At 40.4% G+C, this 19,602-nt stretch overlaps 1 protein-coding gene across 1 annotated transcript in view; it reads right to left on the reverse strand.

Moving 5' to 3' along the window:
- The window catches only part of PLEKHA8 (pleckstrin homology domain containing A8), a 64,316-nt gene that overhangs the window by 6,182 nt on the left and 38,532 nt on the right, over nucleotides 1-19,602 (reverse strand). The window contains exon 13 of the mRNA XM_008068984.2: nucleotides 6,800-6,861. Within this exon, the coding sequence (XP_008067175.1) occupies nucleotides 6,800-6,861 (62 nt within the window). The remainder of the gene's footprint in view (nucleotides 1-6,799; nucleotides 6,862-19,602) is intronic.

Genomic DNA, 19,602 nt, shown 5'->3' on the forward strand with positions numbered 1-19,602 from the left:
TCATCCCCGCGTCTTCCATGGCCAGTGGGGAGAAGGACTAATTGGAGGGAGCGGGACCTGCATTGGTCTTTCTAGGCAAGAGGGTTTATGAAGACTGAGTGGCCTGGAGGTGGTGCTGGTGGGGGGAAGGCTCTGAGGGAGTCCTGGCACCTTGTCTTGAAGGGGAGAGTGCTGGCGCGGGAAGGACAGGTGCTGTCAGCGAGAATGCCACCTCCCTCTTGTGACCTTTACCAAAGACATTTTCTCTGAATGTCAGGTTCATTAGACACAGGATTGGGGGTGGAGGAATGGTTTTAAAACTGAATTAAAGGCAGGACAGACAGACGTCATCATACTGGTGATGACAAGCAGCCAGAAGGGTGACGAGACATGCCCCTTCCAGGGGCCACGTCCTCCCTCTGTTTCTGGGAACAGAGCCATGCTTGTCCTCCCCAGGCTGGAGGTCTCAGGTCAGGGCCACATGCCTCCTTCATGGTGGAGGTCTCAACAGTTCCCGTTGTTCTCTGCCCCGGGGTCCCAGGGCAAGCTGCATCTAGAATGGACCCCCAGTCTGTGATGCTCACCAACTGACTTACTAAGACTTGGTGTCCTGGTTCTCAGAAGGATCAGCCATGCCCCTTTCATACCCTGCCCCTCCCTGAAACATTCAAAATAGGCTCTGGGCTTGCAGCTTCTTGCCCTGCCTGATTCTATCCCTCAGGCCCAGCCCATCCTTTAAGGATCTGTGTGCCTGACTCAGAACGCGCTTTGGGCCACCCCATTCTGGACACTAGAGAAACCAATCAGACATTTGCCCCACCCTCAAGGAGCTCCCAGTTTCATAAGGAAGACTCACAGACACACAAATATTATCAAGTGGTGGACCATGGCAGATGCAGATCCAAAGTAGCGAGTCTCTCTAGGTGGCCAGTCATGAAGGGCTTCCCATGAGAAGGTAATTTCTGAGTTGGGCTCTAAAGAGTGACTAGGAGTTTGTCACTCTGTTCATTTTCTTGTCCTTTCTAGGAGACACCAGTTTCTGAAAACAGAATGGACTGCTTCTGTGAGCTGTGTGCTCCCTGAAGAACACAGGGTAGCTCTGAGTCCCTGACCTTCAAGTCACCTTCATTGCTGTGCAGCATGGTCAGGGCACTGGAGAGCAGGAGCCCATGGATCTCGCTGCTGCTCTCTGCCTCCCAGTTCCCCTCCACAACCCCTCGGCACCCCTGGTGATGCAGGAACGCATGCTGGGCACCTTCTGCTGTCAAACTAACAAGCCTCTCCAGTCTACTGCTGCCAGGGCTCACAGGAACCCGGCTCCTGTGCCGTCTGCTAGGGCATCATGTGTCTGTGCCTGGGCCCACATTGGGTTGCAGGGAGGCAGGGATGAGACCCAGAATAGCAGGCTTCTCCTTTCTGAGTTTCCAGGCTTCACGCGCACACATACGCATGCGTATGCACAGGCACACACACACACACACACACACACACACACACACACACACACACACACACACACACAGAGCTGAGGAACAAAAGCAAAGAAATATGAATACCTGTCTAACTTGTGGACTCCCTAAAATTGTGCTCCAAGCACCAAATCAAATAACTTTAAGGCTAGAAGAAGCAAGCATGTACCTGGGCCATCTTGAGGATGAATCATGCCATCAAGTCAGGCAATGCTGAGAGACAATTTGAGAAAAACTCCCTTCTGGTCCACAGTGTGATCCAGATAGCTGTCCTCGAATCCTCAGGATCTCCCTGCGTGCATGATGCCATCATGGTCTTTGCTCCCACAGGGCCTGCCTTCCAGGACACTTCACCCTCCCATTTGTATCTCATCTCCACACACATTTCTCGGCATATCTTCTATTTTTCTTACATGGGATACTATTTCCTTTGCTCCTGAATACTTTTTAGAAGGGAAGGAAGTTAACATTTGTTGCTTGCTTATGCACTGATGCCTTAACATATTTTATCCTAGTTAATCTTTATAAAAACCCTGTGCATTCCCCCTATGTTATGTATGAACTTCATACAGCTAACAAGTGCCAGGGCTAGGATCTGAGCTTAGGATCATCTCTCTGCTTTTTAACCACATCACTATAACACGCCGCTTCCCTAATGGAAGATTTCCTATGCTCCTTGTCCTCCCTTTCTTTGAAGAACAATATTCCCTAAGCTTGCTAAAATCTGGTTTTTGGCATTCATTACATCTCAGCAGAGGCTTTTTGGAGAATCTTTAATTATTGTTCCATAGTTGCTTTCCTGATCTTCTGTATACGTTGAAAGTCTTTGAGAGTCAACCCTCCCCATTTTTGCAATAAGAGAATGACTGGCATTATCATGCAGTGGCTAAAGCACAGGCTTGAATGAAGTAAACCTGGACTTGAATCTCAGCCCTTTCATTAGCTTGAGGAATTTAACCCAAGTGCTTAACCTCCTAGAATCTCAGTTTCTTTATCTGTAGAAGATGACTAATACCACTTTCCTCATTTTAAGGATTAATGGCATATATAGAAAGTGTTTAGCCACTGTCTGACACATGATAAACACTCAGATAATGGTAAAAGTACAAGGAAGAAGGAAAACAGAAAATGAAAATGAAAAAAAGGCAGTTATCCAAAAACATAGTGAGAAAATTGCCCAGAACTGAAGGATACGAGTCTTCAGATTTAAAGATTTAACCAAGTGCTCAGTGCAATGAAGGATAAAGACAAAAAGGGCACCTTATAAAATTCCAGAATATAGGGATAAAGAAAATATTCTTTATCAAGGAACAGTCTATATACACTAGAATAGGAATTCCATTAGCCTTTACAATAGTAACAGTGGAAGCTGGAGGACAATAAAATAACATCTTCAAATTTCTGAGAGAAAATGATTATTAACCTAGAATTCTATACCCAGTCAAACCAGCACTCTAGACAAAAATGGCAGAACAAATAATAGAGTTCAAATGTCTGAACTCTTAGCTGATTGAAGAGGAAACCAAAAAGGTTAAATGATGTCTAGTTAGTGACCAAGCTGGAGACAAAGCCTGGCCTGGGCATCAGTTCAGTAGAATATAACTGTTGGAATATAAAAGTTCACTACTTGGCTGGTAAATGAATCAAATTCCTTGGATGTAAACAATGTTTCCTTGAGCAACTGACATTAGTTTAAATGAATTTGGCTCTGCCAATTAGTAGGTTAGAAAACTCAACAAACCTCCCAGAGTAGGGATGACTTGGAAAATAATAGCAGAGAGGCTGAAAGGGCCAATCTACTTACAGATTTAATTCCTCCATTGATAAGGATATTGCCAAATGCCCGATATAATCTATTTTCTTAAAAACTAGCAACTTAAAAAATTATTGGCCTTTGGGAGGCTGAGGTGAGTGGATTGCCTGAGCCCGTGGGTTCGAGACCCGCCTGGGCAGCGAGACCTCATCTCTACAATAAATCAAAAAATTAGACAGGCGTGGTAGAGCACACCTGTAGTTACAGCTACTTGGAAGGCTGAGGCAGAAGGATCTCTGGAGCCCAGCAGGTCGAGGCTGCGGTGGCCGGGAGCGGCCACTGCACTCCAGTCTGGGCGACAGAATGAGACTTCAACTCAAAAAACAATTAAAAAAATAAAAATAAAATAAAATAAAAAATTAGCCAGGCGTGGTAGCGCGCACCTATAGTTCCAGCTACATGGAAGGCTGAGGCGGAAGGATCGCCGGAGACCAGCAGGTGGAGGCTGCGGTGGCCAGGAGCGGCCACTGTACTCCAGTCTGGGCGACAGAGTGAGACTCCAACTCAAAAAAAAAACCAAACAAAACAGGCTTGGTGGCTCAGCCTGTAATCCTGCGCTTTTGGGAGGCTGAGGTGAGTGGATTGCCTGAGCCCGAGGGTTCGAGACCCGCCTGGGCAGCGAGACTTCATCTCTACGATAAATAAAAAAATCAGCCGGGCGTGGTAGCGTGTGCCTGTAGTTCCAGCTACGTGGAAGGCTGAGGCAGAAGGATCGCCGGAGCCCAGCAGGCGAGGCTGCGGTGGCCAGGAGCGGCCACTGCTCTCCAGTCTGGGTGACAGAGTGAGGCTCCAACTTGGAAAAAAAAAAAAAAAAGTTATTGGCAATAATATCAAAGTCTTCAAAATGTTCTTACTCTATAACTTTGAGTATATTACCTCATCTGTGTCTCTCTGCCTATAAGCAGGGGAAATAAAAGCATCTACCTCAGAGTTATAAGACGCATATATATGTCAAGCACTTAAAACAACATCTAGTATATGGTAAGTGCTCAAAACTGTAAGTTTGGTTGTAGTTTTGGTATTAGTCATAGCAATTCTACTTCTAGAAACCTATTTTGAGGAAAAAAGAGTTTTAGTCAAAAATGCATATAAAAAGATGCTGTTTTATTCGTAACTTAACTGTTTTAAAAAAAATTTTCTAATGAACATTTATTTGGCTCACAGCTCTGAAGGTTGAGAAGTTCAAAATCAAGGGGCTACATCTGCTGAGGGCCTTCTTAACATGCATCACAGCATGGTGGAAGTCATCACATGGGTGAGAGAGAGTACACGAAAGAGGGCAAGAAAGTGAACTTGCAGCCTTAAGCTCTTTTATAATTAGCATTAATTCAATTCATGAGGGTGGAGTCTTCATGACCCAAATACCTCCTATTAGGTCCTACCTCCCAACACTGTTACATTGGGTATTGTTTCCAAACTTAACTAAAATTTATTTCTAAATTTAGAAGCAGTTTAAGTTTTTGACACAGATAATTGGACAAATAAATTATAATACCTCCATACTAGGAAAATATTATGCAGTCAGTCACTCAAAATAGTGTTTTGTTAAAGACTCTCTTATGGAATTAAAAATGGTCATGATAGAATCTATTAAGGGAGGAATACAAAATTATACATATTACAAACTAAAAGTAGAAAAAATTATGTGCATATACAGAGTAAGTATACAAAATAAAGATAATTATACATATATACTATAAACTTGCAGAGCTATAAATATAAGTTTCTATAAGTAGAAATATATATTTATCTAAATAGATACATAAGACATTTTTAAAATGTTAAAAAAAGACAAAATAAAAGCTAAGAAAGTAAAACAAAAATATTAAAAATGGAAAATTTTAAAGTTCTTCCCTTTCTATTCTTCTATGATTTCTAAAATTTTTTGTGAGTCTAAATTACCAGAAATCGGGAAAAATGTAGTAAACTGAAAAGCCATTTAAAATACTTATGTTTTGCATTCATTAAAGTGCAGAGTAAAGAAAAAAAGACTCAAGCTTATAAATTTTGTAATACAGCTGCATTCTTAACAACATCTCTTGGATCATCAATATTTCAGGATTAAACTTTGCCTTCTGTATCAAATCCCTCCCCCACATTTGCTTCAAGGCAACTCAGGCATCAGACATGAGCAGACAATCAGTGTTTACTCAGGAAGATCAATGAAAGCACTGAGCATTCATTGCCTAAGAACTCAATGGCCTCTCAATGATTTTGTCTTCATTCCAGAGCTGTGATGGAGATGAGCACTAGGTACCTTGGAGACAGCAGATCTGGGTTTAGACCTGGGCTCTGCTATTGCCTTGCTTTGGGATTTGGGGACTAGAATTAATTATTCTGAATTTGTAAGATGGTGGGCGTTAATCCCAAGGATTAATGAAGATAACAGACATGAAAGTACTTGGCACAGTGCCTGGTATCCAATAGGTGTCCAATAGCTACATGGTAACTATTAAAATGACTATTGAACATGCGTTGAAGGTTAAGTGTGAGCAGTTTGCAGCTGGATTTGGTCTGGCACCTATTCCAGTGAACGGTGGAGAGGATATGAAGCTAGTCATTTCCATGCTTTCAAAAAATATCTCATTTTTACTAGTATTTGATTTCTAGCACTGTATATTTTTCCCACTGAACCTGCCTCCTAATAAAGCAAGACTTAGATTGTAGGCAAATGACATACCCTTTAAATTAGTAAGAGACATTATCTGCAAGGCTACTTTATCCTCCCAACCTTCCTGAGAATGTGAATGCATTCGATGAGGTATCCCTAGCACACAACTACACGAGGTTCTGCTTTTTCATGACTAGATTTGACTAAGACTGACCTTTTCCTGGATATGAAGAATCACAGAGTGTTATCGCTGACACAAAAGAGCCATCTACTCCTGTTATTTTATCAATAGGTTAAATGATTTGTCTAGAGGACTATGATACTGAGGTTTGTGTTCTTTCTAGTTCAACATGCTGGAAAGGAGAGGGTGCTGGGTAACCAAAGTCAAAACAAATGAAAATAACTAGTTAAGAAGCGATTTCTAGCCCTACTCAATGCCACACTTAATATAGTTAATATTCAAAGACAAAATTCAACTAGGGAAAAAAAAAAGATCAACCTAAGTCCTAAGAATTAAAAGGATTGAATACAATGGACAGCAGAGGGAGCTATTAGCTTGAATTAATCACCTGAATACATCACTTCCCTTCAATAATAAATATTTGGGGTTTATAGGTAGCTGCTTCCAATCTACAGTGATACTCAAGCTTTTCACTACCTTGTCAGAAAGGCAACCACTTCTGAGGCAAATCTTCACAAGGTCGTTGGAACTGGATAGGTGTAGCATACTCTTTTACTCATATTTTTTTAAGTTTTTGCTATTCTAGACACTTTTTATTGCCACTTCTACACTGCAAGGGCCTATAAGTATAAATGAAATAAGCAACAGTTTGTTTTTATCCCCAAAAACAAAGCACACAGAAACACGCAAAACAAAACACCTCTCTTCTGGCCATCAGAACATCGGGAAGCAGCTGGATTACTTACCGCAAAAACCCCACGAACTACCCAGCCGTGGTGCTGCCGTAATGTTTTACCATATGCGTTATCTTGAAAAGAAGAAAAACTCCATGAGTAAAAATTTCATCAGAATTTGATGTGCTATTTGTATAATGTACTTTCTAATGTATTCAGTACCACAGTACTCCTGGCATTTGGAACTGAGAAAAAAAAAACTACAAGATTTTGTACCCCAAGTCTAAAGTAGGAAAAAAGCCCATGTGGATGATTATTATTTTTTAAAGAAAAACAAATATTTCCACTCTTACTCTGGGTCAATATATCTGAACTTTAGCTTATTATGATGTTGGGAAAAGTTCAATATATATAAAGAAATAAAGAGTAAGAAAAGGATATTGAAAAACTGAGACTGAATACAATAAGAAATAAGTTCTCTGAAATGCTGTGTGACCCTGAGCCAGTCCCTCAGTTACCCTCTCTAACCATGCTTCCCCTTTGGAAAATGGTCTCTAAGGTTCTTTCAAATGCTAACATTCTATTCTGGGATTTCAAATGTTTGTCCTAAATGTCCCTTTGGCCCCAATGTACAATATTACAGCTAGAAACATTTAAAAATATTATGGAAAGAATGGCTTGACAATATTAAGCTAAAGTAATTGATGAGATCCATTAACAAAAGTCATTCATGTTTTATACTTTAAAGATAATCTATAATTTTTGTCCCAGTGTAAAATGAGATTTTAAAACTGGTATATAATAATTTTAATTACAAAAAAAATTCCAAGAACCAGATGGATGCATTTTATGCAAAGTATGTGTTTCTGAAGACTTGGAATAATTCAATATATGCAAAACTCAAAACTGATTTTTCCACAGGAATAAATGATTCTCAGGAGGCACAGATCTCCATCACTATGGAACCTTTTTATTCCAATGTTCCACTTTATTTTCTAAGCATCATCTGCAGTAGTTACAGAGTGCTTATCCCTAAATTAACAACACAGCATATCACGGTGGCTATCTGACCCTCTTCATCATGTTTTAACAAATATAAATTCTATTCCAAAATTATTTGTTTTAATGTACTAGTTTCAGTACTAGTACAAGTACTACCACTATTTCATGAATGCTTAGGTGACATTATAGGCTATAAAATATTTCCAATTATAATAAGAGCAGATGTTAAAATAACAGAAAAACAGACACTAAAACCACAAGTACCAGTTTCTATGCAGTAAAAAGCAATGTGGTGCACAGGACACTGACAAAGGAAGGCAGATATTTTGCATTTTACTGGCCTAAGGAGCACTACCATATGGCTAGCAGCCTAAACGAAGTTTTCAATTTATTCAAGCCTCCAGCTTTGAAATGATATAATTTTAGTCTGCTTTTATTTTAAAAATTTGAGAGAGGCTTCATTAATACTTTTAGTAAATACCATTTAAATTTTACATAATTCAAATTTGCATACAACGCAATTGTATATTATATACAAGAATATATTACATTGCAATATATAAGGGAGGACCTCCCCCCAAAAAACATAATTATTTTTTTGGAGGGCAGGCCCCTTGTAGTACTGGCTTCCATCACTAGGTAAGTGTTCTAGGAACCCACTGGCATCAGTGTACCAGCTAGCTTCGTTGTGAGAGGCTGCATTCGGCTTCAGCGAATTTTTTTTGGAGATTCTTTCAATGCATTTCATGGTGGTTGATTTACGAGCACACCTGACCACATCACACTGAGTGTTAGTAGTTTTTGACCAGAAAAACAGCATGACCCTGTGTGCCCCACCCTCCCTATTTACCTCATCTTGCACTGAGCAACTATTTTTTGTTTCCCAGATAAAAAGTCCTCAAAGGGAAACATTTGCTGATGTCCATGAGGCAAAACAAAAAATGGCAGAAGCACTAAAAGGCATCAAAATTTATGAGTTTAAAAACTATTTTGAGCACTGGAAAAAGCATCTGGATAGGTATATTGCATCAAATGAGGAGTACTTTGAAGCTGACTGAAGTTAAAACACGTAAGACTAAATACACAATTTTTTATAAATAAGTTCTGGGGTTTTTGGGAGGGTCCCCCTTCGTATTTTATATCAAAGACACTTGAAACATAACAGCAGATCTCTCTGGCTATCTAAAATATTAGGAGCAGGGTGGAATGCCGGCTTCCTGGGAGTAAAGCTAAAGTAGAAGTAACAAATGATAAAGAATTAATACACTTGAGTATGGAGAAGACTCTTAGAAACAGCCTACAGAAGAACCCCAAATTAAATTTTTCTCTTGAGAGAATCGTCTGAGCAAACCAGGCATGGTCAAAGATAGATGTCCTTAATGTAAGTCACATATAAAATTTAACTGATTCTCTGTAAGGGGACATATGGTATCAAGGAAATTTTAGATGGCATATAAGGGCTTAGTGAAGACATCTTGAGAAATGTGAAGAAAAGGGTTGCTGACTCACAAAGTATATACTACAGATGGGTAGAGAACATTAGACACAGCCTCTGAGAAAAACAGATAACCAGATTTCAACCATTTGAGAAGCCATCCACACTGGCAAGAGGGTGTACAGTACAGGACCACAGACAACATCCTGAGGTGAGTTACTGAGATAAGATAGTGGGAATCCTTTCTTATGATCCTATTCCAGGCAGGACATCAAATGCCATTATAAACAAATATATTAAATACCATGAAAATCTGGAGGTGGATATCTACCATGAATAGCTGCTCTGTTCAATAAGAATGAAGTGCAAGTCTACCATACTCCACATACGATGGAAGGCGGTAAGATCCTCAGGGGCTTTAACTCGGTCAATCCCCTGCCCTCAAGAAGCTGATGGGTCAATAAGAGAGCCAGCCACTTAACAAAGCATTATTACATAAATTGCTAACTGCTATAGTAGAGATTTGTATCCAGTGCTGCAGGAACAGAAAGGAGAGAGAAACTAATCCAGCTGGGAGGGTGTGTGGACAGAGAGAGTTCTCTGAAGGAGCCTGGAAGGCTGGGTAGGGTAGGGAGAAGGGTGGTAGATGCTGCTGCAGACAGAGGAAACACCATGAAGTTGTGAAAAGCCATGGTGTGCTGGGTGATGGTGAGCAATTGACTGGGGCTGAAACATGGGGGCTGGGGCCAAATTGTGAGGATCTTTATCCCACTATATCAAAGATTCTGAACTTCCAACTTTAGTAGCAATTTTGCAAAATACAACATACATCACTCTTTTCTGACTTCGCAAGTAATGCATACTCACTGTCAAAAATAAGAAAAATATCAGAAAAGGAGAGAACTATAATCCTTTCTCCCAGAGATAACCACAGTGAGCACTTTGGGGAAAATATTCTCTTAGGCTTTTTTCTTATACAGAAAGTATTACATTCTTCCGTTAATAAAGTCATTATTATTCTGAGTTGGAGTTGTGGTAGGAAAGTTAACAAGATGAGATTCACACTCCTTTACAGTCTGTGGTAGACACGGCTGTCTTGGTTCCTGAGCCTCCAGCTCCAAAGCCCACCTGGCTGGACAAATTGCATGTTTAAAAGGGCTCTGGATTCAGGGCTGTGCCAACAATAGAGACTTTATAACTTTCCTACACTTTGTCATGTGAGTCAACCATTCAGAAAAGCTTAGAAACTCTTCTCCATGTCCCCTTCTAAAGAACAGCAAGAACACAATGAAGACAACGGTGCTGTGAGTCCAAATAGCATTGGCAGCCTGGCCTAAAGTTGGAGGAGGGTTTGCACAGCAGCATCTGTGCCTTCCCACTTGGTCCTTGTAGAGGAAGTAGCTGTTCCCTGTTGTGCCTGTACCTGGCCAGAGGACAGCTCTATCTAGCAAATGTTAGCTAGATAGCCTAATGGGAGAGGAGGAGTCACAGAATCTGGGCTGGGTCCTGACTCAGGTCTAGAAAGACCACTGCTGCAATGTAAAACTGACAAATGAAATAAAACTCATTAAAAAAAAGTCAAAAAGTCCTTAGCTGACTCATAGGACTGCAAATATTCCTGCCACATGAGACTGCATTAAAGTAAGATGAAGTCTAAGCCTGACCTATTTTAGTTACCTAGAGAAGATTAGATAATGAAATACATTAATCTTCACTGTAATACCCATTCATTATCATAATGCATGTTCCATAATCAGTGAGTATTTTTGGCCTCTGAAAGACATAAATGATACCTTTCTCCCAGTTCTTTGAGATGTGTTAGTTCACCAGAGACTCAGTCAAAATTTCCAAGCAGGAAGGCTTAATAATCACCTTACCCAATTCTTTCCTTTCAAAAATGAAGAAATGAAAGACCCAGAGAGGTAGTGATTTGCCCAACATCACAAAGCTAAAAGCAATGAGAATTTAGGGCATTCCTGCCATATCAAACCATTCTGTCAGAAAACTAATGTTTATTCTTTATGAAACAAAGCAAAAAAAAAAAAAAAGAAGATGAAAAAGAAAAATGAACCTTTTTCTGCTGTTTTTTTGAATTAACACCTTATTTTGGCTATAGAAAAGCACAGATTTGATTGATTTACTGGTATCTCAGACTTGCTATCAGGTATTAGAGGTTATGCATAAGCCTTTTATAGCCCCGAGAGAGAACAACCTACCCATTACTGTTGGTGGAAAACTATTCTGTCCAGGAACTGTGCATAGGAGTAATTTTCTATTGTAAACCTATAATTGGCAAAGTTACTTTGGGTTGTAGAGAAGACAAGAAATGCAAATCTAAGTCTTAACACATTTTGGCAAATTTTTCACTTTCCTAACTGAGAGTGGGTGAAAATGAGAAAAATCTGAAGCCGGTTGCTGCAAACTTCTGTCGTTAAGCACAAATGAAATAGTCTTTTCTCAATTTTCACCTTTTTCACAATACAGTTGAAAGTTGCAGATGTATCCAATATTTGCCTCAGATACCACTCTGAGTAGCATTCTGTACTTTATATTTTTATTTGGATTATAAACCGAATATATATTACATATATATTTCTTTTTTTTTTTTTTGAGTCGAAGTCTCACTCTGTCACACCCAGACTGGAGTGCAGTGCCCGCTCCCGGCCACTGCAGCCTCGACCTGCTGGGCTCCGGAGATCCTTCTGCCTCAGCCTTCCAAGTAGATGGAACTATAGGCGCGTGCTACCATGCCCGGCTAATTTGTATTTATTGTAGAGATGAGGTCTCGCCAAGTTGCCCAGGCGGGTCTCCAACCCGTGGGCTCAGGCAATCCACTCACCTCAGCCTCCCAAAGTGCTGGGATTACAGGCTCAGCCACCGAGCCCGGCTTATATATATATTTCTTCGTTTACATTGCATCATTACATCACTCTCTGTCTCACTATCACTAATAAGTTCACTGGATTCACCTTCAACCTGGGAAATCTCATTAGCATATATTTCTTCGTTTTCCACAATTATGGTAAATTATTTTTAACACTGAAATATAAAAGCCCTGAAATAGTAAAATACAAGTATACAACACTAATTACAACAAAATAATGACCAACTTGCAATTTTTACCAACTACGTAAAATCAATAACATTGTGCAGTTGATAACAGATAATTATCTCAATTAACTTTTTCTCTCCTTGCCTCATTATTCATTTTCAAGCAAAATATAATTTCACATACAAATGATGTTGCAGCTTTCAGAAACAGAATTTGCAAAGACATAAATTCACATCAGTGGCAACCAAGAATAGACTTTGGAATGACATCAATTCACGTCAGTGATCATGAATGAGTTAAGAGAAAGCCTGTTAAGTAGATAACGAAAGCAAAGGAAAGGTGGAATTATCCACTGAGCTCAGGAAATGACATATCTCAGCTCTGAAAAGGTACTAAACTAGACAGTCCTGAGGCAAGAATCAGGAACTAGGAGATTTGAAAACATATGTGTATGTGTGTGTGTGTGTGTGTGTGTGTGTGTGTGTGTGTGTATTTCAAATCTCCTAGTTTATATGTATATAAAATGAAATACATATTTCATTATATTTTCATATATTATTCTTTTTCCATCCCTATCCTTTATAAAAAGATGTAAGTTTTCATAGGGCAAAGGTTTTTACTATTCTAAGTTATTAACTGGACTAATCTCTCTAGAAGTCATAGGACCTCAGGGCAGATACACTTCCCCTGTATTTGTGTGTGTGTGTGTGTGTGTGTGTGTGTGTGTGTATACGTGTAGATATATATCAGATGATATATATATCAGAGATGACATATATATATCAGAGTTGGTATTACATACAAGTGAAGAAGGAAGGGGTGATTCAATAAATGCTGCTAAGAAAACTGGTTTTCTGACTGGAAATAATAAAATTATATCCCTAACTTCCACCATTCTCAAAAATAAATTCCAGGAATACTGAAGGCATACATATGAAAAGAAAACTCATAACACTTTGGGAAGAACATCTTTGTAGCTAGCCTCATGGGAGAAAGGAATTTCTTTCTTTCTTTTTTTTTTTTGAGTTGGAGTCTCACTCTGTCACCCAGACTGGAGTGCAGTGGCCACTCCCGACCACTGCAGCCTCGATCTGCTGGGCTCCAGCGATCCTTCCACCTTAGCCTTCCAAGTAGCTGGAACTACAGGCAAGCGCTACCACACCCAGCTAATTTTTTGATTTATTGCAGAGATGAGGTCTCACCAAGTTGCCCAGGCAGGTCTCGAACCTGCAGGCTCAGGCAATCCACTCACCTCGGCCTTCCAAAGCATAGGATTACAGGCTGAGCCACCAAGCCCGGCCAGGAATTTCTTAAACAAGATATATATAAAGAATAAACCAAAAAACAATGACATGTTTGATTACATAAAACTTGAAACTTATGTATACCAAAAGACATCATAAAGAGAAAAGGCAAGCCACAGATTGACAGAAGCTATAACTCATAACTGAAAAAGATTAATATCCAGAAAATATAAAGAACTCCCGTAAATCAATAAAGAAAGGAAAACCTAGAAGAAAAATGGTCAAAGTACATGAACAGGTAATTCACTGAGGAGGAAATTAAATTGCCAATTAAGATAAGGAAAAGCTCCTCAACCTTATTTAAGAACACAAACTTTGGCAATATCTATCATTTTACAACTATCAGGCACAAAACAAAAAGTCTGGGGGAGGGGGCCAAAGGTTCAGGAGCAACCTATTGGCTACAATGGTCACTATTTGGGGAAGAGGGACCCCTGAGACCCAATTCCCACCAGTATACAATAGCCCATGTAGCAGACATGCACTGTACTCCCCAAATCTAATCTCATCCCACTCCTATAGAGCAATCTATGCTTTAAGGAGCCTTCTGGGTAATGCCAATATAGGCTAGAGTATAAGAACCACTGCTCTGCAGCACAGCTTCTCAATCAGTAAGGGTCAGTGAATTATAGGTCTGCAGACAGCCCTTGGCTGGTCAGCCTTAGCTATGAGTAGCCTTCTCCTTTTCCCAGTGTGCTGTCCAGATATTAAAATTTTCTATACAACACAGAACCTGTGCAAAAGGAACATGAACAATGCAGAACTTTTTGTAACGGTGAAAATCTGGAATCAACCATGTCCATTGATGGTATATTGATTTTTAGTTCTGTCTTTGTTTTTTGAGTTGAGGGTCTCACTCTTTCACCCAGACTCAAGTGCAGTGGCATGACCTTGGCTCACCGCAGCCTTGACTTCCTGGGCTCAGGCAATCCTTCCACCTCAGCCCCCCGAGTAGTTAGGACTACAAGTAAACGCCACCATGCCCAGCTAATTTTTTAATTTTTTTGTAGAGATGTGGTCTCACTATGTTGCCTAGGCTGGCCTTGAAATCCTAGGCTCAAGCATTATTCCTGTCTTGGCCTCTCAAAGTGCTGGGATTACAGGCATGAGCCACTGTGCCCAGAAGTACATCAGTTTTTAAAAACTATGGTCTCTTCATACAATGAATTGTTAAACACCAGGAGAAACAAATGAACCAGGACTATAAGCCTCAACAGTGGCTAAAATCAGTGAAAAAGGAAGAATGCATACAATATGACACTACATATACAAATTTAAATCATGTAGTTCACCAGCCCGGGCAACATAGTGAGGCCTGGTCTCTACAAAAAACTTTAAAAACTGGCAAGGTGTGATGGTGCATGCCTGTAGTCCCAGCTACTCGGGATGCTACGGTGGGATGAGTGCCTGAGCCCAGGAGGACAAGGCTGCATTGAGCCGTAATCATGCCACTGTGCTCCAACCCGAACAACACAGTAAGACTCTCACTCAAAAAACGAACAAACAAAAAATGCAGTCCAACAGTAGACAATGTTTATGGACATAAATTCATAGTAAAAGAACATGTATTATGTAATAACAAACAGCAAATTCAGGATGATGGTCTCTGGACAATGAAAGGACTCATGAAACTAAGGGGTGGTACATAGGCACTTAGAGAGCTATTTTTATATTAGGTCAAGTGGTAGATATTTGTTGAATGCCTGAAATATTTATAATTTTTAAAAACTGAGCCAATAGGAAAGTACCTTCTTTATAGTGATTAAGTTTTAGGACGAATGAGTTGTACTGAGAAAAGCCAATTCAATAACCAGTAGACACAAGTGAAATATGCCCTTTGTTAACTTCAAGCATCAACACTAAAACTTGTGTTGTAAGCCAATTCTGCCAGTAGAGTCACATGCTGTGAGTGGTTCTGGAGAAGGTATGACTTGACTTTTATGTTCCATAGTACTTTTGGAATAATTAGTCCAGTAATTAGTTGATGCTAAATATCTAATTATGAGTTTTATCTCTCTCACTTACCTCTTCTCATCTGTGAAAGTCTTTTATATTAAAAATATAATCGGGCATTATTTTAAAATTTGTACTATTCTATGCCAGAAAAGGATCTTGGTTGGATTACTTTTTACTTGACATTTATGGAATCATTCTGAGGTGAGAGATGTGGCAATATGCCATCCGGTTGAATGAATAGTGAGGAGCAAGTAACATTTAATACAATGGTGCATGAAATGCCAGAGCAACTTTTCTTCCTTCCACTTAAAAGAAAGCTTTCCAAAATCTGTTTTTGACGTGGAATGTGCAAATGGAGGGGCTCAGCTCTAGAGCAGACCATTGAACATACCTTCCTCACGAACTCAACTCTTTCCTTAAAATGACTTCTAGAGAATGTTGTAGGACACTAAGGGTACAGAGCAGATCTTGGCATGAAACCACCAAAAATGTTGCACTATGATCGTCATTCTGGGGAAGCTAAAGGATGATTCAAGTGCAAAAGTGGGCAGTGCAAAAGAAGGCAGTATAAAGCCTAAGGCCTTTCAGCTGCTGGGAACTATCCCAGGTCACAGAACATTCACCTCAAAATGTTTCTAAAGCAGTATTTTACTGGAAAGCTATCTAATTATAATGAAAAGGAAGTAAAATTGACTAATGCTGTGCTAATTTCAGCATTTTTATATGTGCTTATTATCAATCCCTCAGATGCAGCCAAAAACCCCAAAATAATCAAGATGTAGCCAAGTGACAGGTGAACTTCTGTGGCCTAGGTCTAGACGAGTAGGTCTCAAACTTGAGCATGGACTGGAATCACCCAAAGATTGACTTGTTAAAACAACTTGCCCCCCCACCCCCACAGTTTCTGACTCACCAGGTCTGGGGTGGAACCTGATAGTCTGCATTTCTAGTGAGTTTCCAGGTGATAAAGATGCTGCTGACCTTGGACCAGTTTGAGAACCACTAATGGAGATTCTGAGACCCTAGGGAAATCACTGATCCTCCCTAAGCCTCGGTTTATTCACTGTAAAAGGGGGAATATTTGGAAGATTAAATAAAGATTACATAGTGTAATAGTTACACTGGGTACTCTATAAATGGCAGCTGCTATAACTCAAATTCAGTTTCAAAATTTAAAAGAGCCAGCAAACTTGCCTATATATGGCACATAAATTGCACACACCCTGACTTTTACCTACATATCTACCCTTCCTCATTTCAGACAGGATATCAGTTCTACTTCTAAAGGCTGGGACTTAGAAATGAGGAAAAAAGCAGGCTCGGTGGTTCAGCCTATAATCTTGTGTTTGGGAGGCAGAGGTGAGTGGATTGCCTGAGCCCGTGGGTTCGAGACCCACCTGGTCAACTTGGCGAGACCTCATCTCTACAATAAATAAAAAATTAGTCGGGCGTGGTAGCACGCGCCTGTAGTTCCAGCTACTTGGAAGGCTGAGGTGGAAGGATCGCTGGAAACCAGCAGGTCGAAGCTGCGGTGGCCAGGAGTGGCCACTGCACTCCAGTCTGGGCGACAGAGTGAGACTCCAACTCAAAAAAAAAAAAAGAAGTGAGGAAGAAAGAAGTCATTATTCCAGAGGAAATATGCATCAAGGAACCTATGGGTTCTGAACAGCTACTGAGTAAACATTTCTCATAAGAACTATGTTTGCACAGAGCTTGAGTCTGTAGGGGAGGGAGGGTAGGCTGGTTTGGGGAACTTTACCTCCTCACCTTGAGTAGCAGCAGGAAAACAAGGATTACTACAATCAAAGATAGGATTTAAGTCACAAAAACCTTCTTTGAAATAAGCCTGAACATCAAGATGAAAATACCAAATTTACAGCCCCCCTTTTTTTTCCCACTGAAAATAGTCCTGAAGGGGAAAAAGGGGAAGAAAAAGCTGAGACTGGCTGTTATTATTTCAGTCACGAGGCAGCATTTGCCCTTTCGAGTGTCCTCTCTCTTCACAATGTCAATATTCCCTGGGCCCAGTCCCCAAATCAAGTATAAGGTACCAGAAAAAAAAGGGGGCAGAATGAGGTGAAGACAGGGCAAAAACGGTGTGTCCTCAATTTCCTCTCTACCTCCAAGGAGGAAAGCACTTCTTTTTACTTGCCGTGTCGTGGAAGCAGCTGAGTTCTATTCCACTCCAGCATCTGCAGTGGGCTAAATGGGATTCACATTGCTCTCCTCCCCTTCCACAGACAGCCCTAATAAAGCAATGGCAGCATGTGGCATGTGGATCCATGAGGCACACAGTGCTGAGTCCCATATCTTCTGAAATGCCAACAGGTAGAGACGTCTTTCTTTTGGAGCTAAATTTCTATAATAAGTAGTTAGACTGGAGAGAAGTTTTTGGCTTGGCACCTAAGCTTTATAAACTTTCCATTTCTAATTTTGGATAAGCAAGTCCCATTTTCTGGCAGGTTGTCAACTTCATATGTCATGATGATGACAATGATGATAGAAGTATAAACAATAGAAGCTAACATCTATTGAGTGCTTATTATGTACAAATATACTTTTCTCATTTTTTTCACATGCACAAACCTACTTTATCTTTGTAATAAACTTACTAGGGAAATAATACTACCATTTCTATTTTACAGATGAAGAATCTAAGGTTCAGAGAGGTTAAGTAATTCACCTAAGGGCAGAACATTAATACTTGGTGGAACCCAGGGAGCCATTCCAAACTCATGAACGTAACCTACACCAGCCCTAAAGCTTGACAGATGCGGTTAGGGGGCGTGAGTAGACACAGTGAATATAATTTTAGCACCTGAAATCAGGCCACACAGGGGAAAAAATAACTGAAACTATCCTGAATATCAGGGATATATGGGGAACTTCAAAAAATGCAGGTAGTCCAGGCATGCTGGAGAAGACCCCTAGTGGGAGAAATGAGGACCTTCAAAGCAGGGGCCCTGAAAAAACCCTGTTTCAGTTCCGATGTGGTCTTAAACAAGTATTTTAATCTTTCAGAATTTCAGTTTCTCAACCTGTAAAAACAGACTGAAAGGAGGATTACGTTTGTAAAGTCAAAATTCTTCAAAAAATGCTACAGAAATGTCAGCTCTTATTGTTTTATGGCATATGAACAGTTTCCAGACAGGGTGAACTTGGGAAATCATGTGAGGACAAGATCCCTAAGGACCATGGACCAGAGAGAGGACTAACTGAAAGAGGCAGAAGCCACCCGTGACACTAAAAAATGCCACACAGAATGCTGGTTCTCTCTTGATCAGAAGCATCTAATTCATTTCACAGTTCACAATCATGGCTACTTAAATGTATGCATCTTTTTCACAATACAGGGCTTCCAAATAATAGGGAATTTCAGTTTTTTCCTCCATACATGCCTCAAGGCCCACGCTAGAATTTTCTACAGGCCAAGGGTGAGAGTTCAGGCACTGCATTATAAGTACATAAGGATGCTTCTCTCAACATTTTCCAAAACTGGTCTACAGATACCTTGATCCGCACATCCATCCATCCGCCCACCTGTTCAATATTAAACACACCTACAGTGTTGCAGTCTCTACATTAAGATGCTGGATATATAGAACAAGTTCTTTTGATAAAGGCCTTTATCCCAGTCTCGGTGCTATAAACTGAGACAGGTGGAGCATTTATTTGAGGAATACAGAATAACAACCAGCCCTAAATCTTACTCCAGAGCAAACCCCCAGGATTTCACCACAACCCCTTCATATGGTCTCCAAAACGTGTTTCTCTTTGAATACTACTTTTCAAAGACATATTATATTTGAAGATTTAGGAAAACTAATCTCTTGATGATATTAGGTCTTCCTATTAAGAGATGGGCTGGAGCTGGGCTCGGTGGCTCAGCCTGTAATCCCAGCGATTTGGGAGGCTGAGGTGAGTGGATTGCCTGAGCCCGCGGGTTCGTGACCCACCTGGGCAACTTGGCAAGACCTCATCTCTACAATAAGTCAAAAATTAGCCGAGCGTGGTAGCGCGCGCCTGTAGTTCCAGCTACTTGGAAGGCTGAGGTGGAAGGATCGCCAGAGCCCAGCAAGTCAAGGTTGCAGTGGCCAAGAGTGGCCACTGCACTCCAGTCTGGGTG

This window comes from Carlito syrichta, unplaced genomic scaffold (genome assembly GCF_000164805.1).
Source record: "Carlito syrichta isolate Samal-C Ts95f unplaced genomic scaffold, Tarsius_syrichta-2.0.1 Scaffold311717, whole genome shotgun sequence".
NCBI lineage: Eukaryota > Metazoa > Chordata > Mammalia > Primates > Tarsiidae > Carlito > Carlito syrichta.